Source organism: Dunckerocampus dactyliophorus, chromosome 16, assembly GCF_027744805.1.
Source record: "Dunckerocampus dactyliophorus isolate RoL2022-P2 chromosome 16, RoL_Ddac_1.1, whole genome shotgun sequence".
NCBI classification, from domain to species: Eukaryota; Metazoa; Chordata; class Actinopteri; order Syngnathiformes; family Syngnathidae; genus Dunckerocampus; species Dunckerocampus dactyliophorus.
The window spans coordinates 21,104,447-21,128,819 of record NC_072834.1 but is presented as its reverse complement, the minus strand read 5'-3'; the positions used below and the strand labels follow the sequence as shown (position 1 = coordinate 21,128,819).

At 41.9% G+C, this 24,373-nt stretch overlaps 2 protein-coding genes and 1 long non-coding RNA gene across 3 annotated transcripts; 1 reads left to right on the top strand and 2 right to left on the bottom strand.

The window, feature by feature from the left end:
* Positions 1-1,231: 1,231 nt before the first annotated feature.
* On the bottom strand, positions 1,232-2,503 carry LOC129169079 (uncharacterized). Its single transcript, XR_008566378.1, has 4 exons — positions 2,359-2,503; positions 2,056-2,251; positions 1,718-1,784; positions 1,232-1,380 (listed from the first exon to the last, which is right to left on the bottom strand). It is a non-coding gene; the product is annotated as an uncharacterized LOC129169079 (long non-coding RNA).
* A 1,412-nt stretch (positions 2,504-3,915) lies between these two features.
* cdkn2aipnl (CDKN2A interacting protein N-terminal like) lies at positions 3,916-5,736 on the top strand. The gene is made up of 3 exons (XM_054755610.1): positions 3,916-4,175; positions 4,429-4,534; positions 4,613-5,736. Exons 1-3 carry the CDS (start codon positions 3,985-3,987, stop codon positions 4,619-4,621), a joined length of 306 nt encoding a protein of 101 aa, XP_054611585.1. The 5' UTR covers positions 3,916-3,984; the 3' UTR covers positions 4,622-5,736.
* ube2b (ubiquitin-conjugating enzyme E2B (RAD6 homolog)) lies at positions 5,560-21,867 on the bottom strand. Its single transcript, XM_054755609.1, has 6 exons — positions 21,673-21,867; positions 16,662-16,742; positions 11,889-11,914; positions 11,587-11,676; positions 6,846-6,934; positions 5,560-6,764 (listed from the first exon to the last, which is right to left on the bottom strand). The coding sequence occupies exons 1-6, from the start codon at positions 21,714-21,716 to the stop codon at positions 6,636-6,638; spliced, it is 459 nt and encodes a 152-aa protein (XP_054611584.1). The 5' UTR covers positions 21,717-21,867; the 3' UTR covers positions 5,560-6,635.
* Positions 21,868-24,373: the final 2,506 nt, after the last annotated feature.

Here is a 24,373-nt window from a genome sequence, read left to right as displayed (position 1 = left end):
TTTAGGTGGACAAATTCCAAACTGAGTGTATTCCTTATGACTTCATTATCACATTTACCATCCAAGAGGCTCCTTCCACCAATCAGTACACTTGGAGAAACTCCCTCCACCAGTTCACTCTGGAGAGACGACTTAAATAGTTGCAGAAGCAGGGCTGGGATTCCCTTCATTCTTTCAGGATGAATTTTTTTGAACAAAAATATTATGGTCATATGATGTTCCATTTCTATCAAAAAATGACACTGTGTGTGGATCACGGACTTGATTCTGTGTGAGATGTATTGATGATTCCAGGCAATCCATTTGTGAGGAGAGAAGTTAAGTTTGTAAGGCCACTGTCACTGCCACTGTTTATGGAAAAGGGACAACTTCATGGCTAACTTAGAATAAAGGTCCCCGACCACCGAGCGGGAAGTTTTCAGGTGCAATGATGAAAACAATAACTACATTTAATTGCATATTCATTTTGGAAATATGGGCCTTTTTTTTAATACAGTTAGAAATCCCACAGTTTTTGCATGTTTCTATGTTGTGTGTTGCGAGCAGCGAGCCGTCCTTGAACGCACCATCTAACTTTGTCCCACGCTGCACGGATAGACTACTATACTGTATTTTTACCCTTTTTCTTTCACCTCATATTTGCTCCCAAATGCTGATACTATGTGGGAATGCATCAAGGTAAGATTTGATGACCTTATTGAGCGCTAGTGTGTATATTTGTATAATGTACCTCTTTGAAAAACAAAGTCCAGGCTGGTACTGGTGGATGGTGGCTCTGTGTTCATTTAGTGCTTTTCATTTGATATTGTTCCTGTCTTAGTTTTACACAATACATAATAAATAAGATACATTAGATCACTATAATGTACCTCTATTGCCCCCTATTTAAAGCTTCTTTGAAGACACACAACAGCAGATCCTTTATCTCATTCCAAAAAGTCTTTCAGATGGGCCAGGGCGAGGACTTTTGTTAAGGGGTGCTTTGTTTACATCCATCCATGCATTTTCTATGCCGCTTAACCTCATTAGGGTCACAGAATGCTGGAGCCTATCCCAGCTGACTTCGGGCGAGAGGCGGGGTACACCGTGGACTGGTCGCTAGCCAATGGCAGGGCACAAACAGACAAACAACCATTCACACTCACATTCATACCTATGGACAATTTAGAGTCTCCAACTAACCTAACATGCATGTTTTTGGAATGTGGGAAGAAACCGGAGTACCCGGAGAAAACTCACGCACGCACGGGAGAACATGCAAACTCCATGCAGAGATGCCCAACGAAGATTCGACCCCAGGTCTTCCCGATCTCCAACATGCTAACCAATCGGCCACCGTGCGGCCTTATCAAGGCCTGTCTAGCCTTGCTGTTTTCACCACTGAAAAATACAGACAAAAGCATTTGCTAGCAATAATGGATGGATGGTAGTTTAGAAAAAAATCTCTGGCTGAATCTTCTAGATCAGGGGTGTCAAACTCGTGCCATGGAGGGCCGAGACACTGCAGGTTTTCTTTCCAGCCAGTCACTAAAGCAGGTGATTTTAATGATCAACACCTTCAGTTTGAGGGAAGGAGCTCATCAATTAAATCACCTGCTGAAGAAACTGGTTGGAGAGAAAACCTGCAGCGTCTCGGCCCTCCAGGGCAACAACCAGATATGACGTTTACGGCACATCTGCGCATGCGCCCCGTGCAGTGGAGAATTTGAACACTGACCTCTATACTACTGGAAGGGGCGTCCCTGCTGACCGCATGAAGCCATTGGTCGGCCATCTTGCTTCACCTAAAAAAGCACACACGCATACACATACGTGTATCTTCATTCACTACATTTATTATGTTTCGGTATAAAAATTAACACGAATTAACAAAAATTCAATTGAAACAGAGTAAATTTACTAGACCCAAATCTCAAAATTTCCCTCCAGTTTAATTTTTTTTTTTCCTACCTCTATGGTGTGAAATTACAATGCATAACAACTCAATTTCAGTGTTCACAAGGTATTTGTTATGATAAGGATCTACGTAGTATCAAAGTTAAATGCAACGCATACCTTTAGAAGATGATCAGGAAAGTCAAATATTGTTGAAACTGCATTTTGTCGTAATCTAACAGTCTGGCCGGTCCTGTCGAAGTTCTCCTCAGTGAAATGACTACAAAAGAGTTGCGATCTGGCAGCAGGAATCCACCTGTCTCTCCGCATATTTACTAGCCATTGCTTTAGAAGTTGAGCATTGCAGTGTGGAAATCTAAAGGAGAATAAGGGGTAATTTACAACTTCTTAGATGAAAAGATGCTTACAGATTTAAAGTATCTATTTTTAAACTATTTTTATTATTTATAAGCATTTACCTACCTGTGAAGTGTAAGTCCCTCGTCGCGATTTTCACGAGTATTACGATTTGTGCAATTAATAGCAGCATAAGACGGCATCTCGAACTCCTCTTAGTTGTTCGGCTTTCTTGTTTTGGCTAAAAAAAACATGGCGACTTCTATACTTCCGGTGGCTTCAGGCCTCCAATGCGCAGCAAGCGATCGGGGCCACTCCAGTTATAGAGTTCAGTGGGTGAATAACGACTATAGAAACACCCGCATGCTAGCTAAGTCTTTTAATAAGAGTCATTAATAAAATCCCCCTCACCAATATAGCACATATATTAAGCATGGTTATTGACCATTTATGTTCATAAAAAAATACCACAACGCGTGACGTCGCAGAAGCGCTGTCGTAAAAATTTGCGAATGAAGGAAGTGACGTCGCCATATAACAGAGTTAAAAATAAATGGAAAGATAGTGAAAAAGGACATAAGGCAAGTCAATATATTAAAAACAAATTTTATTGTTACTTAGATATTTATACAGATGGATCAAAAAGCGAAGAAGGGAAGGTGGGGATTGGAATCTATGTACCAAAAATGAATTATAGCATCATTAAAAGATTACCAGACCAGTTCTCGGTTTATACAGCAGAAATGATGGTAATTATTATAGGTTTGCAATGGATAGAGGAAATAAAACCAGATAGAGTGATATGTTGTGTGGACTCTCTGGCAGCATTATATAGTATTAAAAATATGGAATCAAGTCGAGAGGATTTATTATTAGAAATACATCAAAACCTATTCCAACTACACATGTTAAAAATAGAAATAAGATTTTGCTGGGTGCCTACACATGTAGGGGTGGAGGGGAATGATGTGGCAGATAAAATGGCTAAAATGGGAATTAGAAGGAATGAAATTATAAATATACCTGCTGGCAAAGGCGAAGTAAAGGCAATAATCAAAAAACAAATGATGGAGAAATGGCAAAATAGGTGGGATGAGGGTAGTAGCGGGAGAAAGTATTATAAAGTACAAAAATCTATCAGTGCACAAGGGGTGAAGAGAAAAAACAGAAAAGAGGAAATAGTGTTAACTAGGATGAGGCTCAATCACACCGGGTTAAATGACAAGATGTTTTTGATAGGGAAATGTAAATCCAAAGAATGTATGGAGTGCAAAAGTATAGAGAACGTAGAACACATATTACTACACTGCAAGAGATATAGGGAAGAACGTGTAACGTTAAGGAAAAGAATTAAGAAGATAGGAAGGGAATGGAGCATTGAGGGTATCTTAGGAACAGGTGGGGAGGAGGTAAGAGATATACAGAGGGCAGTGATAGAATATTTGAAGGACACAGGATTATATAATAGAATATAGATAATTATTAGAATATTTTATTGTAAGTATTATTATTAGGATTATTATTAGTAGTAGTATAAGTAGTCTCCTCATTATCTAAGTTAGCATAAAGTAAGATACTGTATATGGCCCATGTTACATACTCTGGTACAGTAGGTGGCGGTATGCACCTTTTAAAGTCATGGTTGCAACCCGCCATTAAACTAAAAGAAGAAGAAAAGAAGAAGTAGTGACGTCGCCTCACGCATGTGCACAACATATAGAGTTTCCTGCAGGATAGCATATTGACTCCGACATGGGGAAGAAAAAAAAGAAGTCAGCCGCCGAAAAAGTAGAGAAATACAGAGGCCACTGGGAGAGCGATAAGCATTGGGAGCCTCGGAAGGAGTTTATACTGCGGAACATGAGCCAGTATGAAGCCCAACAGTTGGACCAGCTGCTTTCTCTGTCGATGGTGTGGGCCAACAACGTCTTTCTCGGCTGCCGGTATGACCATTCAATTGTGTGTTACTTGTTAAATACTACTGCATGTAAAATGTGCTCTTAAGATTATCGGTAACTTGTAGAACAGTTTCCGATTGCCGTACAGCAATACCTTCTTTCGGTGTCTTCCACCATGAATATTTCTTGACTTCGCTCACTGGCGCCATGTGTCCTCACTGCCGCCCCCTGTGTTGGAAGAATGAATTGCAAGTGTATGAGCGTCTTTGAACGTTCTCTCCCATGTGGTTTGTGTCAGGTATAGCAAAGAGCTCCTGGAAAAAGTGAAGGAAATGGCTGACGGCATCGAGGTGGAGGATGCTCCTGTTTTCAAGACAAGAGATGAGATTATGAAACAGCAACAGGTACATTCAGGACCACACATGGACATACTGTACATTCTATATTCTCTGCTGACTAAAGTGTTTCTTCTGGCATTACAGGGCAGATGACAGCTTCCTCCTGCTTTTTGGAACATACAGTCAACTAGGTTGTGGTTTTATCATCAATTGACTGAACGTGGCAAGAATTATGTCAACACTGCGTACATGTTTTTTGATATTTTTTTGTGTAGCCATTGTTTTTTAATAAATTCATATGGCTGAAAATATCTTGTCCTTATTTAAATAATGCCATCACTGAAAACTGTATGTCAGCTTCATTTGAGTGCATATAATTCTGCAGAGCTAGTAATATGGAGTATATGCTCCGGGAGTCGGGAACCTTTTTTTGCTAAGGGAGCCATGATAACCACATTTTAGAATGGATTTCCATGAGATCCATATAGTATTTAACATTGAACACAACGAAATGTGTGTATTTTTAAGCAAGACCAACATTTTAATAATATAAGTCAATGTATTATTTTTTAATAACAATGTTAAACCAATAATAAAGGAAATGCTTACCATGAATGTGACTTCTGGTGCTGCATGGTTTTGCACAGTACTCCTTTTTGCCGTCTTCGTCACAAGGGTTTGCACTGCAGAATTAGCTAGCTGACTATTTGATTAAAGGAGTGAAGTTTACTTCTTGACCTCTCAAGAACTCGTGTATGGTGATAATCGAGTGTTGGCGTTTGACCCAGAAAATACGGGAAGGACAGCTGGCATAAGCTCTGGCCTGTGGAATGGCCTCTGGAAAAAATGCATGAGAATGTTCATTTTTGCATTTTATTTTTAACATGGGATGTTTGACCTTTTTAAAATACATTTTATTACATTAAGAAATGTCTGAGAGCCAGATAGTCATCCATGGCTCCCGAGCCATACAGTAGGTTCCCTACCTCTGATATTCTTAGTGAACACATTGTTAGGCACTGCAGAATGAGATGCACGCTAGAACTTTTATCTTTCTTACATGAGTGGGATGAATTATGAGCAGAAATAAGTCATGACTGACTTAATGGTTGCTTCCTGAAAGAATAAAATCAAGCGTGAATTCAGTTTGGACAAAACCTTACGTCTGAAAAATGTGTTTTATTATGTTTATACAGCATATTGTTATAAGTATACACTTTCTTTTTGATACACAAAATGTAACATATCCCTTCTGTTGATTGGGAGAAATAAATCATTTGCCACATGAGTTTTGTCTGTTGAATATGTGTATTTTTGTCACAACGCCTTTTCATTGGGTATCGGGTACAAGAAGGGGCGCGCGTTTAAGACATGCTGTCACTTGCAGCCGCTAAAGTGTCATCTGTTCTGTGCAGAAAAGCCTTTAGAGAAGATCAACTGCCGACGGCTCCGCGAGTACACCCAAGACACGGAACCCCTTCACATGCACTTGCTACACCTGCCGTTGAGGCTCATTTAAAGGAAGAAAAAAAAAAAAACAACTCCCATTGCCTATCTTGGGATCCACAATGCAAACTTAGCCTGACTCATCGCCGTGTCTTCCTCCAACACGCGTCTTCTACCTCAGAGCAGGAATAACTCCAAAAGAGAAGTGTGCCAAGTTGTGACTCATTGGCACCATGGAGACTTGGTGCTGTTTTTAAAACTGTGAAAGATTTGTTATTCTGGGAAGAAAAGACAATACCCAATCAAAAGGCCTGTTTTCCAGGTTTTTTCTTTTGTGAGGCTGGGGTGGGGGTGATTTGGTCATGAAACTGCTCTTTCCAAAGGAGTGGTGTGCACAGCAGCAGACGGCAAAACTACGAACAGCATGGATCCAAGCAAACAAAGATATATTACAAGTTCTGTTAGCAATAACTTATTTCACATCATGCAATTAAAAACAAAGTAAAATGAAACAAAAGCGTAAGATTGATCATCCCCCCCACCCGTCTCTTGTTGCCTCAGCAAGTTAATGTTCGTGGCGGATCTTGGAGTTGTTTTGCAGGGTGGCACTTGAGTCTGGTGATATACTTGCTGCTGCTCTCCACACGCACACCGGGGACACACGAGGAAGAGGGAGGTGATGACGGGAGGAGGTTGAGAGAAAGAGAGCGAGAACAAGACTTCACACGTCCACCCAGCTCTGCTCCACGATGGCCGTCACTCGCTTCTCGTACTCCCGCTTGTTCTCCTGGTAGAGCTGCGCCGCCTGGCTGTTGGCGGGGCTGTTGGGGTTGGGCTCGTCCAGCAACGACTGCGCAAAGACGCTCGCTTTAATAAGAATGTGACACTAAAAATACATGAAAAGTGTGTGGAGGAAGCAGAGATGGCCCACCTGGATGGAGGTAAGGATGGACGAGACGTCGTATGTGGGGCTCCAGCGATTTTGGAGGATGTCTAAACATATACTTCCATCTGCATACACTGGGGGGCAAAAACTCTCATGACTACTCAACTCTACCTTCATCACACATACTGTATACAGTGGTGTGAAAAAGTGTTTGCCCCCATATTGATTTCTTATTTTCTTGCATGTTTGTCACACTTAAACGTTTCAGATCATCAAACAAATGTAAATATTGGTCAACGACAACACAACTGAACACAAAATGCAGTTTTTAAATGAAAGTTTTTATTACTAAGGGAGAAAAAAAAATCCAAACCCACATGTTCCTGTGTGAAAAAGTGATTGCCCCCTAAACCTAATAACTGGTTGGGCCCCCCTTAGCAGCAACAACTGCAATCAAGCGTTTGTGATAACTTGCAATGAGTCTCTTACAGCGCTGGGGAGGAATTTTGGCCAAATCATCTTTGCAGAATTGTTGTCGTTCAGCCACATTGGAGGCTTTTCCAGCATGATGCGCCTTTTTAAGGTCATGCCACAGCATCTCAATAGGATTCAGGTCAGGACCTTGACTAGGCCACTCCAAAGTCTTCATTTGGTTTTTCTTCAGCCATTCAGAGGTGGACTTGCTGGTGTGTTTTGGATCATTGTCCTGCTGCAGAACCCAAGTTGGTTTCAGCTTGAGGTCACCAACAGATGGCCGGACATTCTCTTTCAGCACAATTCATGGTTCATTTATCACAGCAAGTCTTCCAGGTCCTGAAGCAGCAAAACAGCCCCAGACCATCACACTACCACCACCACATTTTACTGTTGGTATGACGTTCTTTTTCTGAAATGCGGTGTTACTTTTACGCCAGATGTAATGGGACACACACCTTCCAAAAAGTTCAACTTTTGTCTCGTCAGGCCACAGAGTATTTTCCCAAAGGTCTTGGGGATCATCAAGATGTTTTCTGGGAAAATTGAGACGAGCCTTAATGTTTTTTTGTTCAACAATGGTTTTGGTCTTGGAACTTTGCCATAAAGGCCGTTTTTGCCCAGTGTCTTTCTTATGGTGGAGTCATGAACACTGACCTTAACTGAGGCAAGTGAGGCCTGCAGTTCTTTGGATGTTGTTGTCTTTGGTGACCTCTTGGATGGATGAGTCGTTGGTCATTTTGGTTGACTGGCTACTCCTGGGAAGCTTCAACACTGTTCCATGTTTTTGCCATTTGTGGATAATGGCTCTCACTGTGGTTTTGCTGGTGTCCCAAAGCTTTACAAATGGCTTTATGGCTTTAATCAGTTTATCCACACAGGGCCATGTAGGCTTGTTTTATTTTCTCCCTTAATAATAAAAAGTTTCATTTAAAAACTACATTTTGTGTTCAATTGTGTTGTCATTGACTAATATTTAAAACTGTTTGATGACCTGAAACATTTAAGTGTGACAAACATGCCAAAAAAATAAGAAATCAGAAAGGGGGCAAACAACTTTTCACATCACTGTACTTCCTTTACTACTTTTCCCATGACTTTCCATTAGGGGTGTCACAAGAGGTGAAGATGCATGAGATGAGGCGAGATTTTAACATTCTAACAAATTGGGCATACTGGCTCGTTCGTGTTCATCTTACATATTCCCATACGGGGGCTGTGGCATTTGGCTTTGCAATCATCTTTTTTTCCCTTCTAATTTCTAGTACATTACCTTGCATTGCTCATCATTAGGCTCTCTTGCTGCACTGTGTGTGTGTGTGTGTGTGCATGTGTGCTAGCAGCCCAGCCATCCCCCACAGAGACAAAGCGACTGTATGACTGACAGGTCTCACTCCGTTATTCTATGGAACGCTGTTTTTCTGTGAAGCATTGTGCTGAAACCAATGCACAGAGTGAACTCTCTTCCTCCCTGTTTGGAGCTGAGAGACGAGGAATACAGACACGGATGCACATGGCAATATATGGAGGCAGGCAAATATCCAGTACGAGAAATCTTGTCACATTTTCATCTCGCGAGATCTTGTGACACCCCAACTTTCCATCATCCACGCCTGCCCATATAAATGCCACAGCAGCAGGTGGGGCTGTGGCCCCACACCCAATAAAAGCCTGTATAAGGTTGTTTCCAGGAAAATCCTGAAATGGATCCCTTGAATCCAGGTAAAGGAGACTCATTAGGGGTGTCTTTGGGAGATTTCTCATTCAAGAAAAAAAATGTCTTGGAATAATAAATTAATAAATAAATCCCATGATAAATGATAATTAACTCTATAATTTTGCCATGTGCATACGTGTCTGTCAATGCTTCATAGACAACAGTGTTCCATTGAACAGCAAAGTCATACAGTCCTGTCAGTCACACAGTCGCTTTGTCTCTGTGGGGGAAGGCTGGGCTGCTAGCATGCACACACACACACACACAGAGATAGACAGAGTGTAGCAAGAGAGCCTCATGAGGAGAAATCCAAGGTAATGTACTAGACATTAGAAGGAAAAAAGATGACTGTGAAATGCCATAGCCCCAGTATGGGAATATTAATAGTGAGCAAAGCGAGCCCATCAACACCAACGAGTCAGTACGCCCAATTTGTTAGAATGTTTAAAATCTCGCCTCGTCTCGGTCTCGTGGAGCCAATCTCATGCATCATCTCATCCCTTGAGTTGGGTGTCTTGTGACACCCCTAGGAATCATAAAATAATCAACATACAAAATACTAGTCAAATAAAAAAATAAAACAATGTCAGAATCCAAAATAATAAATAAAACACAAACAAAATTATATCTATATGTAACAATAAAAAAAATCCAATGATTATATATACTGTGCAGTATATACATAGACCCTTTCCAAAAAATTTGAATGTCATGGAAAAGTTGTTTAATTTCCATAATTCCATTCAAAAAGTTAAACTTTCATAGATTATAGATTCAGGGCCCACAATTTAAATGATTTCAAGTATTTATTTGTTTATTTTTACATAATTTGGGCTTCCAGCTCATTAAATCCACGAAAACAGGAATTCAAAAAATTTGAATACTGCGAAGAAATCAGCCCAAATTTTGCAGGGCATGAATGTTTTAAACTGTGTGTCACACACTAATCATCTACTAAAGTTAAATCACCTGCACAGGCTTCCCCAGGTGTCATTAAATTGTTTCAGTTTGGTTCAATTGTCTCAGTTGGGTTCAATATGGGGAAGACTGCAGACATGACAACTGGCCAGAAGACCATCACTGATACCCTCCATAGGATGGGTAAGCCACAAAACTTCATAGCTAAGGAGGCTGGTTGTTCACAGAGTGCTGTGTCCAAGCATATCAATGGAAAGTCTAGAGGAAGGGCAAAATGTGGCAGGAGAAGATGCACCAGCAAAAGAGATGACCGTGGGCTTCAGCGGATTATCAAACAGGGAAGATTCAAGAATCTGGCAGAGATCCAGAAAGAGTGGAATGAGGCGGGAGTCACAGCTTCAAAAACCACCACATTCAGACGCATCCGGGAGATGGGCTACAACTGTCGAGTTCCTCGGGTCAAGCCACTTCTGAACCTGAGCCAACGTAGGAAGCGTCTCCACTGGGCCAAGGAGAAGAAGGACTGGACTGTTGGCCAGTGGTCCAAGGTCCTCTTTTCCGATGAAAGTAAAGTGTGCCTTTCATTTGGGAATCAAGGTCCAAAGGTTTGGAGGAAGACGGGTGAGGAACAGAACCCAAGCTGCCTGAGGTCCAGTGTGAAATATCCACAGTCCGTCATGATTTGGGGTGCAATGTCCGGTGCAGGTGTTGGTAAACTCTGCTTTCTTAAATCCAAGGTCACCGTAACAGTCTACCAGAATGTTTTAGAGGACTTCATGATTCCTTCTGCTGAGGATCTGTATGGAGATGCAGATTTCATCTTCCAGCAGGACCTGGCCCCTGCCCATACCGCCAGAAGCACCAAAACCTGGTTTGATGCCCATGCCATCACAGTGCTTGACTGGCCAGCCAACTCACCGGACCTAAACCCCATTGAGAATCTATGGGGTATTCTCAAGAGGAAAATGAGGGGCACCAGACCCAACAACAAAGAAGAGCTGACAGCAAGCATCAAGGAAATCTGGGCTTCCATAACTCCCAGGCAATGCCACAGGCTGATTGCTTCAATGCCACGTGGCATCGAGGCAGTGATTAAGGCAAAGGGATTCCCAACCAAGTATTGAAGACTGACATATCGTTTTGAAAGTACCATATTTTGATTGATTTGATGTGATTCTAATTTCTTTCTTTTTTTTCCTGCAAAAACTGAGAAGTAAATGGTGATTTCTTCACAGTATTCTAATTTTTTGAATTCCTGTTTTCGTGGGTTTTATGAGCTGGAAGCCCAAATTACATAAAAATAAACAAATAAACACTTGAAATCGTTTAAATTGTGGGCCCTGAATCTATAATCTATGAAAGTTTAACTTTTTGAATGGAATTATGGAAATTAAACAACTTTTCCATGACATTCTAATTTTTTGGAAAGGGTCTGTATATGGCAATTCTGGAAAAAGGGAATCATAAAATAATCAGCATAGTCCTGAATGTCACAAAACAAAATAAATCAAAAAGAAATGTCAGAATCCACAATAATCTAAATAAAAGAGCAAACAAAATTATATAAAGAAATAATACAATTTTTAAAAGAAATAAAACGTACAGCAATGTTAGTACTCAGTTTAGCACTCTGGCTTGTGAAAATAAAAAATGCATCCACTGAAAATGACAGCTTACCATTGGGGTGAAACATTCTGGAGACAAAGCGAACTGTTGGAGGCTTATTTGGGTACTCCTCTGAAAACTCTATCAGCAGCTTAAATGTTCCTGCAGATGAACACAAGGATCACTTTTTCTGAAGAAATCCTTTACGAGTACATTGTGCTCTCGTGTTCTTGTGGGATTCTTTTGTTTTAGCAGCAACATCAGGACCACAAGGCTCAACATTAAGCCCAAAATGACCTCTAAGACCTGTGAGGCTGCATTCCTCATGATGGACATGAGTGGTCTACTTACACAATACAACATGGACAACTTACCATCTTCAAAAGGTGTGCCTACAGGCCTGTGGAGAGACAGGACAGAAGAAAAACAAGGTAAATGACCACGCTCCCGCACAAACTACTGACACCTTGTCAAGCAGTGTTTATGTCTACTGCGCATTGTTCCTGCATGGGCATGCATTGTCACCACCACTTCCGGCATCCATGACATTATTCGATCCCGCTGTGTCCCACCTGACGCCAAGCAACAGCAGGCATAACCCCTAGATTCATTCCTCTATTTGCAAAGGACCTACAAGATGTTGAACTCCAGAGAAGAAGCCCATGCAATAAAGAAAGAGTCTATACTTTCTCACAGCCTAAGGTAGAGAAAGTGCAAAGAGCAGGAAGGAGGCAATAAACTAGACAAAAAAAAAAAAAGATACGGACATTATGGGAGAGGGAACTGTTGACCACAAGACATTGCTTTTGGCATTATAATTAGTTATTACCAGAAAATCACATCGAAAATCCAAAACACTACAGAAATGACTCGAGAATTCCCCTCATAATTGCTCCAAGCAAGAGGTGGCGGAAAAGTTAACCCATTCATGTGAATGAGACACGCAGAGGCACGCTTTGATGCACAACACCCGCATTGTTCACACACAAGTTTGCGGTGCGTTCACGTTGCATTCATGACTAGTTCACGGGAATTATGCGTGCCACAAATTTGGAACATTTCAAAATTGTCTTTGCATATTGGCACACAGCCTTGCAGAGTTTTGCAGAGTGCCTCATTGGCACGCAAAATTGCACACCACTGCGGGACAAAGTGTGTGCAAGTGTAAACGAGGCTTGAGATAGAAAAAAGTTGACGCAAAGCTGAGAAGCCACCTTTTTTGGCGTTTTCTAACCAGCTGTGGCTCTCGTGGACAACAAGAAGAAGAATTTATGCAAAATACAAAGTTAAAACATCGTTGGAACTGGAAAATGTGAAATATAGCCACCTGGAAGAATGTGGTGAATGAAGATGCTCCACGGAATGATTGGAAGTCAGGCTTGCTAGTTCGCTAGATAGTTTCTAGCAGCCCGGAAATATTATGTAAAATCTGGCTAAAAATTGGCTATGGGGCTTTAACAGTGCAGCGAAATGATGGACACATGCAAGCATGTATTATTATATTATGTATACAATATTATATATTATGTATAGAAGAAATATCGATATTTCTTTTAAGCACGATATCAAAAACAAACACTGTTCACATCGATATAGACTTGATTTGCGTTGTTCTCTTGTATCTACAAAGGTCTGTCTCACTCATCACTGCTCTGTGTGTCAGCGCTCCTTAGCAGGGATGCTGCCCCGCCCCCTCCATGCTACATGCTAGAACTGGCGACATTCCAAACCCTCTTGGCGACATATTTTCTCAAAAGCGACTGGCGACAACTCTAGCTACTTTTTTGATGGAGTTCTCTAGTATTTGGGAACATGAAAGTGAAAGTAAAGCTCCCGCTGCACAGTGCATAGTGGAGAGCCACGCATCCTCGAAGCGCGATGCCACTGGGGTGGATCTCGCCGTTTTACAGGGCAGGGTCTCAAACGAAAATGTTTCTCCATCTTCATTCAGTGACTACTCATTACGCTCAAGCCTCATTCGGACTCAGTCACTGACCTGTCAGTGTGTCAGAATGTGTGATGTAAGAATGATGTGTGATGAATAAACAACTAGTACCAACTACAAGATTAAAAAAAAAAAAAAAAAGGTGAAGGCTGGATGTAATTATTACGCTGTCTAGACTTTGAGAGGTACTAGCAAAGATAAAATATTAAAATTATTTTATTTTGATGAAAGGATGGGCAATTTTAAATTAAGAATCAAGTTTATTTGTAGTTTTAAACATAATTAAGGTGTATTTACTCACTTTTTGTCTCTCCTACGAGGTTCTGATTTCTAAAAAAAAAAAAAAAAACTCTTCAAAGTATTTTTGAGTTGCTGCTGGCATTTACAAATTCCCTCTTAAACGGGGCACTTTATTTCATATTTTGTTCATATGTTGTGCTTTTGGTATTAGCTGAGAATTTTAACCAACTTTGTACGCATATTTGACTTTGACTCAACTCGTTTTGTGGAAAAATATCTGGATATATATCGTATATCGATACTCAACATAAATGTATTGGTCCTAATCGCCCAGCCCTACTTCCAAGCATTATTTTCATTATGTCCAACACCGAGATAAGCTTTCACTGCTTTTCCATCGTCTTGTTTTCAACTACAGTCAAACCTGTCTTAGCGACCACCTTTATAGAACAGCCACCTGCCTATAGCAGCCACTGAAAAATCCCCCGCAGCAAATTTACATGTTATGGACCCTGTGTATAGCAGTCACCTGTCCAACGTGGCCAGCGGCCACCCATTTTGTCTCCCTTGGTCAATATCTGACTGCATATAGCGGCCAAATTACCAACTCAAGTAGAAGCTTCATGCACGAAAAAGTTTCGTTTTTCAATCAATGAAGCCGTCGTGTGTAGACTTTAATTACTGAGTCCTAGCTCAGTCACAATCATTCACAAGATCCACACAAACTGTCAGTTGTTCCACATAAAAAAGCTGTCTTCTTTTGAGCTTGCTATTTCCTGGTCAAACATGTAACTTTAAGAGCATTTGCACCAAAACATTACCGCAAAGTAGGCTGGGAACAGGACGTGCTCCCAGCGACGCTACAAAAAAAAAAAAAAACATGCGCTAGCGGGAGCAAAACTGAGTTCGGTTGTACTTAATTGAAGTATTTTAGAATGTACTCACGTTATTTTTCATCAATCCTCATCCACATCTTCTTTGCCGTTCGCTTAACTTGTCAGTGTTATTCAGCTCCGAACCGTAGTAAGGGCAACCTGACTCCAGCAAAGAAGGAAACTTCTCCTGTTTCTTCTGCCAACTTTATTTATTGAACGCGGCCACCAGACAGCAGCTCAGAACACACACACATCTCTAAGCATCGTCTCTCCTTCCTGCTTGCCCACAAGGCAAAGGTTAAACAAGCCCCACTACATAGCTGTCCAGCCAATGCCTGTAAGAAATGACACCGTTTATTTCCTGGTGTGCACTGGTCAATACTGTAATGCCGCTTGTTGTGGGGAAGGAGAGACTCACGTCGCTGATGCACTTTAATGGCTTTATTAACAGCGGAGAACACTGCAGGACTTTACATCTATGCCAACATAAACACACTTCCCAACTCTCTCGAAACTCACAGCTAGCACTGAGCCTAGCTCTCCTGCTCGGGACGCCCACCGTCACTTCCCGTCACTTCCTGAGGAACTAAAGCTGTAATGACACTCTGCTGTATAAAAAGTAAAATATTAAAAACAAGCGTAAGACATTACTAGCACAGCTTTGTTCTGTGGGTCGTGGATATATTCTATCAGTTATTATTAAGCCTCTAGCTTCCTTTTAGTAAGTAAAAACCTTGGCTATGATTGCACTACATTGTCATGTAGACCTACAAAGTACACTTGGAAGAACAAGAGGTGAATAAATGTATTGCAACTGATGTGAAACTGATGAGGGGTAGGATTAAATAAGCTTTGCTTCTTCCTACTCCTTTTTGGACATGCAAAATTGTGAATTGTACTATGTGATGTGCTACTGTTTGACTCATATGCATGTTCAGGATGAATTAAAACCATGAACCATGATAATAACAAGCCTAGTAGTGCTGTACAACTTTTATACGCAGTCCGCAGTGCCTCTACTGGTCAACATTTTTTTTTTTCCTCTACTGGTCAACATTCAAACTGGACGCCAACCTGTCTATAGAGGCCACCTGTCTATAGCAGCCACTTTTGCAGACTCCCTCTAGTGGCCGCTATAGACAAGTTTGACTGTATTTTATGTTTTCATGCATCACACCATGTACACTCACACAATTGGAGCAAATCATTTGAACCACAAGCACCGTTATTCACTTTCATCTCCAAAATTTTGCACAAACATACTGAGGCCCTGTCCATTTTTTTTTTCCCCAGAGTGAAAAAAAAGTCAAATTCACACTGTGCAGGGTTAGTATATAGTTGCAATCAAACGGGAACGCATCACTGCGTGAAAACAATGTAATACAGGTAGGTTTGGCTCTGTGAATAGGAACACAAACGGATCCATGTGACACTCCAAATCATAGAAGAAGAAAAAAGCATGCGCATAAGTTGGTCGTCTTCCGCTTACAGGAAGTGGAATTACTTGTGCGAGTCATTATGGAGCAAGGGACGACAAAATATCAGGAGAATGTCGACTGAGGTGAGTCATGTCCGTTAAAATGTTCTGATATTGTGTTGGCTTGTCGTCAAAGCTCATTCCTGGTCACGTGACGGCAACGCCACTGTTCTCGTATTGCCTGTATACATGGCAATGACAAGCCGGCATTTTCAGATTCTCCCACTCTCTCAAAAGTACCGTTTCAGGTCACCCAGAACGCCGTCCTGTGTGGATGAGAGACTGACTCCATAAAATATTTTGCCGTTTTGACCTGAAAACGTTTCTGCGTGGATAGCCCCCAAGTGTGTATGTGGCTTTAGCTTATGCTTGCCCCCCCGTCTTCTCACAGAGACGGCCTCTAGGTCATATGCTTGAAACCCAGCAATTGTGTTCGTGTGAGACGGGTGGCGTGAAGGGAAGTCTTATTCTGTGTTGGCCAACATGCTTCAAACACCGCGGACAAAACCAAAAGTGAAAGAAACACACGGCAGTGCTGGGGCCGCCGGGCGGATAACAAGAGCGTGAGCGTCAGGACAAGGTGGGGTGAGGTTGGGGGCGGGACACTCACCCAAAAATAACAGCGTTCCAAAGCATGATGTTGTTCTCTGAAGGGGCGCCGCTCACGCCGGTGGGAGGGTCCTCTTGAAGTCTGCAGATGAAGAAGATAAAAACATTTACAAGTATCAACTGAATGTTTGGAAGAAAGGCTGCCTGGCAACACGGCCTGCACATGTCACAACACCTGATGTTTGGTTGCCGTGTCAACCATCCAACAGCACACAGTCGCAAAGATTGAGGGGGGGAGAAGAAAGTGGGCCAAAGTGGAGTGTTGGCATGAAAGCTGACCAATCAGAGCTTGCGGCCTATAAAAGCAGCCATCTGTGTGTCGCACTGCAATTAACCTCATTAACACTAATCTGCCTGAGCTCTTATTATGCCCAATGTGCTGTGCTACACACTCCTCCTGTGGATGCTACAAAACCAAACTATGACACTTGATGACATTTTTTCAAGGCATCCTGATTATTGTATGTGTGGGGCACCAAACATACACCTCTTCACCTGTTGACGTTTGTTTTTCAATGTCTATACTTCACTTCTTTTTACACTTGCATCACCAGGAATTCTTTTAAAAAGTGCCTGTGCAATCAATCATAGAGTTTATGCTGGGGACACTTTGACCCCGAAACAGACTATAGTGATACCGCGGTTAACATACAAACTTGTTGCTAAAGTTTTGCCTAGGCTTGGGTTTCCTTGGGCCACCATCTTGGATCACAGGGCAAGGACGAAATCTCGTGATACTTGCACGCGATGGCGCAATCCATTGTGGGCCACGGGTGGCATTTTAGGACAACAGCGTTTCTTGAAATCAGATTTGATGGATGGAGATAGACGACGTAACAAACACATGGACCGCACAAAACAGCACCGAGACAAGGGTGCAACACCTTGACTGTAGGCATTATCAGCAGCCTTCTTTCAAGTAATTCACAGACATGTCAGGAGGTACTATGAGCTAGCAGAGCTGCCGCTGATGTTTACTCCGCTCTTACGTTATTCTGCTGAGGTGTAGAGCACTGGGATGTTTGGACCACCTTCTCTTCCTTTTCTGTTGCAGCAGCAAAGAAATACAACATAATTCCTCTTCTTCAAGAAGTAGACGCAAGTGTCGCGATGTTGGAAGTCAAGTAAATAACGGCAAACTGCTTCCGCTCTAGTTTAGTACCGTGGTAGACACGTGTTTTCGATACACTGCCCCCTGCAGTTTGGGAGCAGACGCCGCGGAGATTTTCACGCAATCGTTTGAGCAGAAAGCATAACCCAGCCTTTAGTCTAAGCGGTAGCTCAGTAATGTGGAGGTACTTCCAATTCAGAGCTTAAAAAAATATTTTTCACCAACTTAAAACTTTGCAATATGAGGAATGTGTGAAGGACATGTTTGTGTCTTCTAGAAATGTTTACCTAAAAATACTACTGTTCAATTTCAAGTATTTTTGAGTTGCTGACATTTTAAAACATCCTCTTGAACCGGCATATTTTGTTCTTTCGTTATTAGATGAGGATTTAGCATAGCTCATGGTTTGTTATACTTTATTATACTACTTTATTTTTATTTTTGTTATGTGCATCTTGCATGAAGCTTTAAAATTTCAAAAAACGTCCTCATCCTCAAAAACAAAGTACAGTCAAACCTGTCTATAGCGGCCACTAAAGGGAAATGCCAAAAGTGGCCGCTATAGGCAGGTGGCCGTTATAGACAGTTTGGTGGCCATTTTGAATTTGTGCGCACACATATTAACATGTCTGTGATTAGAAGCTTGTTGTGTTTGCAGATACATATCATTATACTGTTACATGTTGACCAGTAGAGGGCACTGTGGGACTGCAGATAAAAGTTGTAAAGCACTACTAGGTTAATAAACCGTTGTTAATAAAGCGATTAAAGTGCATCGGCGACGTGAGTCTCTCCTTCCCCATAACAAGGGGCATTACAATATTGACCAGTGCACATTGTCTCACACCAGGAAATAAACGGTGTCACTGTCTGCAACAAGCTCCAAAGAAGATGGCTTTTTTTAATGCCGAACAACTGACACTTTGTGTGGATTTTTGAATGATTGTGACTGAGCTACGACTCAGTAATTAAAGTCTACACACGACGGCTTCATTGATTAAAAAAAAAAAACAAATTTTCGTGCATGAAGCTTCTGCTTGAGTCGGCATTTTGGCCGCTATATGCGGTCAGATATTGACCAAGGGATACAAAATGGGTGGCCGCTGGCCGCGTTAGACAGGTGACTGCTATACACAGGGTCTATAACACGCAAATTTTCTGTGGGGGACTTTTCAGTGGCCGCTATAGGCAGGTGGCCGTTCTATACAGGTGGCCGCTAAGACAGGTTTGACTGTATTTCTTTTAATAACTCCACACGCATATTTGGCTTTGATTTTGTCTAAACTCACTTTGCTTAAGAAAATATTGGTATATGTATCACATATCGATATTCAACCTAAATATATCGGGATCGGAGTTTTGGTGTATGTTGCCCAGCCCTACCTTGACGTGTGTTTGCTCTCAGGACGTTCTCCACACGAGAAAACGTCCCTCTCAGCAATGTGTGTGTGTTTGTGTGTGTGTGTGAGGACAGCGTCCGTCTCAGAGTGGCTCCGCCACTCACGCGTGCCGTGGCTTGATTAACCAATCAAATGGCATCGTGTGTGGAGCAATGCTGGAGACAGAAGTTGCAACCGGCAGTAGAGAGAGAGAGAGAGAGAGAGAGGCGCGGCTGCATCTGAGCCGAAATAACCCAGTTTTAAATTGATTTCTTGATATCGGCCCGTCTGATTTAAATAAAAGGCCGATACCGATATACATCAAAATTCCAAATATTGGTCGACCACTAGTCAGTATACAGTATAACAACATAACAGTCTGACTCACAGCGTCATCTTTCAAAGAACACTTTACTAACAACACTATATACAAATATACAAACATGTCCCAATATAAGATTACAGTTAAAAAAAAAAAAAACATTTTTAAGTTTTCCCTTAAGGCATTGCATCTGAGAAAAGCATTCATTGGGGCGCTGCAATGACATCAACTTCCCTCTTTTTTCCTTTGGGCTCCAGGTCCTCTGGCTCCCTCTAGTGGACACAACACCCCTGGCCAATAGCACTCGTCAAATAAATAGAAAAATGTATAATTAATCCACTTGATCAGTATCGGAATCTGCAGGGTAAAACCCTGATCAGAGCATCCCTGGCTGAAACCATACTACGCTTTGACATGAAAACGGTTCCGTGTGGATAGCACCTCACAATGAACAAAAAACATGTGGGTGGAGGATAGACTAAACAAACTACATTTAGAATTTTGCACAATTCCAAGCTATTCCTAGTAATCCTCATAAGAACTTTCCATTTCATTTCCATTGACGGTTTCCAAGCCACAGAAGTAGTTATGATTGACACAGTCAGGTGCGTGTTAAGCTTCTTTAGCGACATGAGAAGGTGAGAATATTGGAAACAGCTCCTAGTGTGATGCAGTGCATTTGTTCTGCACTGCCAGTGAAACAACAGCTCCTCTGACGGACGACTAGATTTTGTGCAGGGTTGTGGTGATCTAGTAGGGCTTGTGATAAAGAAGGCAGGGCAACATCAGGACCGAAAGCGGTCCATCACCTGTGGTGTGGACACGCAGGCTGATCCAGGAATGTTGCCATTGTTTACTTCAACACCTGGGGACTGGCGTAGAGTTACAGGACACATAATCTGCACTGCTGGACAATGCAACAGCATCTTTGCACAACAAAAGACAAACGGATGCCATATGGAGAATAGACACAAGCACCATTACAAACAGCATTTATATTCAGACCACTTTCATGCTCATTTTTCAACACAAAAACTTGACCACATATTATCATAATGCCCCTAAAGATGACACACAAAAAGCCAAATGAGCTTTTAAAAGGAAAAGCGCACTTTTGAGACATGAACACACGTCATTCTCTTTTCTGTGCATTCGAAAGATATAAAAACAGGTTTAAAAAAAAGGCAGACAGGTACAATAATTATTGCTTGCAATAAGGCACACCTATTCCACCAAGAAAGGCCGCTATTAAAAAAACTTCAAAAAGCTCAGGTACAGTCATGACAACATGTAATACTTACAGTATTTTGCTCATTTGAAGCATGAGCCGACCTTCTTTCCTCGGTGCATTGTTTTCACAAAGCAACATAGCGTTAACTTTTCCAAACTCAAAAACAAAAGCAGTGGCGGCAGCTCCAATATGTAGCATTGCCTTTCGCGAGTGGTCTGAGGCATTATGAGCGAGTGTCGGGGAAGCTAGTCGCTAGCCAGTGTGGTGTGGCGAGGTGTCACTACTCAGTAACGTAGTTCTTTGGGGAACAATGTTGATAACTACAATAATAACAACATTGTCGCTGTATCTTGGTTAATATGCAAGTCATATTATGTAAATACAGCGTTGTTGGAGCTTTTTTCAGAAGGCTTTACAGGTGGAATAGGTGCCTCCCATTACGTGCATTCTTAGCTGCCTGTTTTTAAATCTAGAACTCATCGAAACGAGAAAGACGTGTGTTCATGCCTCACATGTGATGGGCAACATTCCAAAAAAGTGCACTTTTCCTTTAAAGCCAAGGTTTGTTGGAACAATACGACCGTGATGGCTTTCAGTTTCTTAGGAGGACTAGATAAGCCATTAAAATGGTTTCGGTTAGTTGTCTCCAATCACTGACAATCTCATCAGCAAACAACATAACACGCAAACTAGCCCGAGGAAAGACGAGCACACTCATGCTAACACTGGATGCTGTACAAAACCACTTCCTGCTGCTGTAATATTCCCAAGTACACCCATGGAAACACGTCGTATTGTAACAGCTACAGAGGCAACCTGTGTATTCATTTCAACTCAAAACGACTCTGTGTTGATTAGCACCTTCAGCAGTCGCTACACTAAGCTAGCTGCCATTAGCTTCCCGGGCTAACCATGCTAGGCTAGCCACACACACACACACACACATAGCAAGGAGGGGGACTGCGGTACCTTTTAAAATCTCTCATAAGTCGTCTCCTCGCCGGGGTGGACATTATTGAAAAGTGTGATTAAAAAATACAAAAGTCAACTAAGCCAGCAGCATACAGCGATTGACGCGCGGTACCCAAGAGCGGTGTTGGTTCCGCTTGGAGCCTTTTTTCCTCCTTTAGCTCCCTAAACAACTGGCTAGCTTCGCTACATGTGATGACGTCACCGGCTGACGGAGCTAACCAGCAGAGGCCCTGCCCCTTTAATGACGCGCACATGGCCATGTTTATTACATGATTACTACTTTACTACATTACCACATTACTATGTGCATGTCCGAAGCTACTCTTTTGTTCTGCAAGTACTGACTTCACCAAATAGATCATATCATCATAAATTAAAACACAATCAGTATGTTTATGCTGGTCACAGATCCTCTATGACAGGAGTCCTCTGTTGTCTTTAAAGGAAAAGTCATCCACAATCCTTATGTGAGACATAAACACACGTCTTTATCTTCTTCTGTGCGTCCTAAAGATATCAAAATAGGCAGCTAATTAATGCATGTAATGGGACAACGTCCCAAAATACTGTAAGTATGACATGTTATCATGAATGTACCTGTTACTACATGCTCACAGCATGGATTTAAAACCCTAAAATCTTGTTGGAGCTTTTTCTGAGGTGTTCTAATTGCGGATTAGGTGTGTCCCATTATGTGCATTAATTACCTGCCTCTTTTTTACGTATTTTTATACCTTTGGAATACACAGAAAAGAGAAAGACATGTGTGTTCATGTCTCACATGAGGATTTTGGATGATGGGCAAAATTCCCCCCAAAAAAGTGCACTACAAAACGCTACAGACATACTGCAAAATCTGGCCAAAGATCCTCCATGTGGCAAGAATACTTTTTAGGAATCCGGCGAAAAGAAGGAGCAACAAAACTGGAAGATACTGTATTACTAATACAGTGTTCCCTCGTTTATCGCGGGGGATAGGTTCCCAAAATAGCCCACAATAAGTGAAATCCGCAAAGTACCAACTTCTTTTTTTTATGATTATATATGTTTTAAGGCTGTAAAACCCCTCACCATACACTTTATACACTTTTCTCAAAACAGGCATTAACATTTTCTGTGAACCTTAACGATAGACGCAATAAATTATAAAGCCACTCACGCATATTTCACTCCTGTGACCGTGCCTTTCCATCCTGGCGCCGTTCCGCTGTACTGTAGAGTTTTTGTACCCTTGTTAAAATACATTGCTGCAGACAAACCGAAGACTCATTTACAAGCTAGCAAGCAAGCTGCACGAAGAGGATGGATTGACAATGGTCTACAGCCAATCAGAACCCAGAAAACAATGGGCGGTGCAGACAGACAGAGGGAAGAGATAGACACTCAACTTCCTATAATGCAATTCTTCCTAAAGGGCCAGGCTAGGCCTGTAACAGCATTCATACACTGTAATAAAAAATCTGTGAAACAGCGAATCCACGAAAGGTGAACCGCGATAGAGCGAGGGAACACTGTATTTCTATGCTAGCATCTTGAACACAACCCATAGGGGGCGCCAAAAGTCACTGTAAATGAGTATGCTAGCAAGATGAACAGAACGTCGTCGGGGGACCAACGAAGAAGCCTCACCCACCATCTACAGGACTGGAGTGGATTCACGTGTGTCCATAACAGTCAGCTTGCACCGGGGCCCATGTGGGGCGGTGAGCCAAGAGATCCAGCAGATGAAAAACACAAAAAACAGCCTGCAGGGTGTAGCAGTTGACAGCCGTTTTGTGTTGCATGGTGCTGCCACCTACCTGACTGGAGTGGAATACAATACAGTGAGGCATATCATTTTCCAACCAAAGCCATACATACACTTTCCATTGTTTTGCAGATGATCTGCAAATGTATCTGCCGCTGAAGTCAAGTCCAGACTCCTTTCCTGCTCTGTTAAACTGTCTCAATGATATAAAGCAGTGGATGTCTCTTAACTTCCTTAAGATGAACGACAAAAAAACAAACATCTTATTTTTGTCAATCCAGCTCTTTTAGATGGTGTTGCCAGTGTATTGGGCCCATCATCATCATACCGCCAAGCACATGTAAAAAAACCTTGGCGTGCTTTTGGAAGGTTCTTTTAAACTTTTTCAAAAAATGTGCTGTGCTGTGGTCCAATCTAGTTGGCTCCATTTGAGACAGCTAGCAAAGTAAAACCTTACCTTCCCCCTAGCGTCTTCGAGCATGTTGTTCACTTGTTCGTTACTTGCCGCTCAGACTACTTGTATTGTGGTCTGGACCAGTCCTCTATACATCGTCTTTTAACCGCCTTTTAACTGGCACTAAGACGGGAACATATAACCCCAGTCCTGGCATCCCTACACTGGCTGCCTGTTACTTACATGATCCCGTTTAAAAGTCTTCTTTTGGTTTTGAAATCGCTGAATGGTCTGGCTCCTTCATATTTATTCGACTTACAGTCTGTTTATGTTCCTGCTAGAACAATGGGGTCCAGGTCACAGTTGCTTTTAACCACTCCAAGATCTTATCATAACTCTCGGGGTGATGGGGTCTTTTCTGTTGCGGGTCCACGACTTTGGACTGGCCTACCCCCAAACATTAGATCTGCACTAACGCTAGAGCATTGGAAATCTCTATTGGAATCTTACCTTTATGGACTGGCTTTTAAGACAGGTTCACCTGTGTGTTGTTTTTA

Excerpts from the sequence above, each read along its gene's own strand:
- cdkn2aipnl (XM_054755610.1), top strand. The coding sequence starts at position 3,985 with ATGGGGAAGAAAAAAAAGAAGTCAGCCGCCGAAAAAGTAGAGAAATAC. Across the intron at positions 4,176-4,428 it reads AACGTCTTTCTCGGCTGCCG|GTATAGCAAAGAGCTCCTGG; the intron begins GTATGACCATTC and ends GGTTTGTGTCAG.
- ube2b (XM_054755609.1), bottom strand. The coding sequence starts at position 21,716 with ATGTCCACCCCGGCGAGGAGACGACTTATGAGAGATTTTAAAAG. Across the intron at positions 11,915-16,661 it reads TGGAACGCTGTTATTTTTGG|GCCTGTAGGCACACCTTTTG; the intron begins GTGAGTGTCCCG and ends GTCTCTCCACAG. Across the intron at positions 6,935-11,586 it reads CAGAATGTTTCACCCCAATG|TGTATGCAGATGGAAGTATA; the intron begins GTAAGCTGTCAT and ends TTTGCCCCCCAG.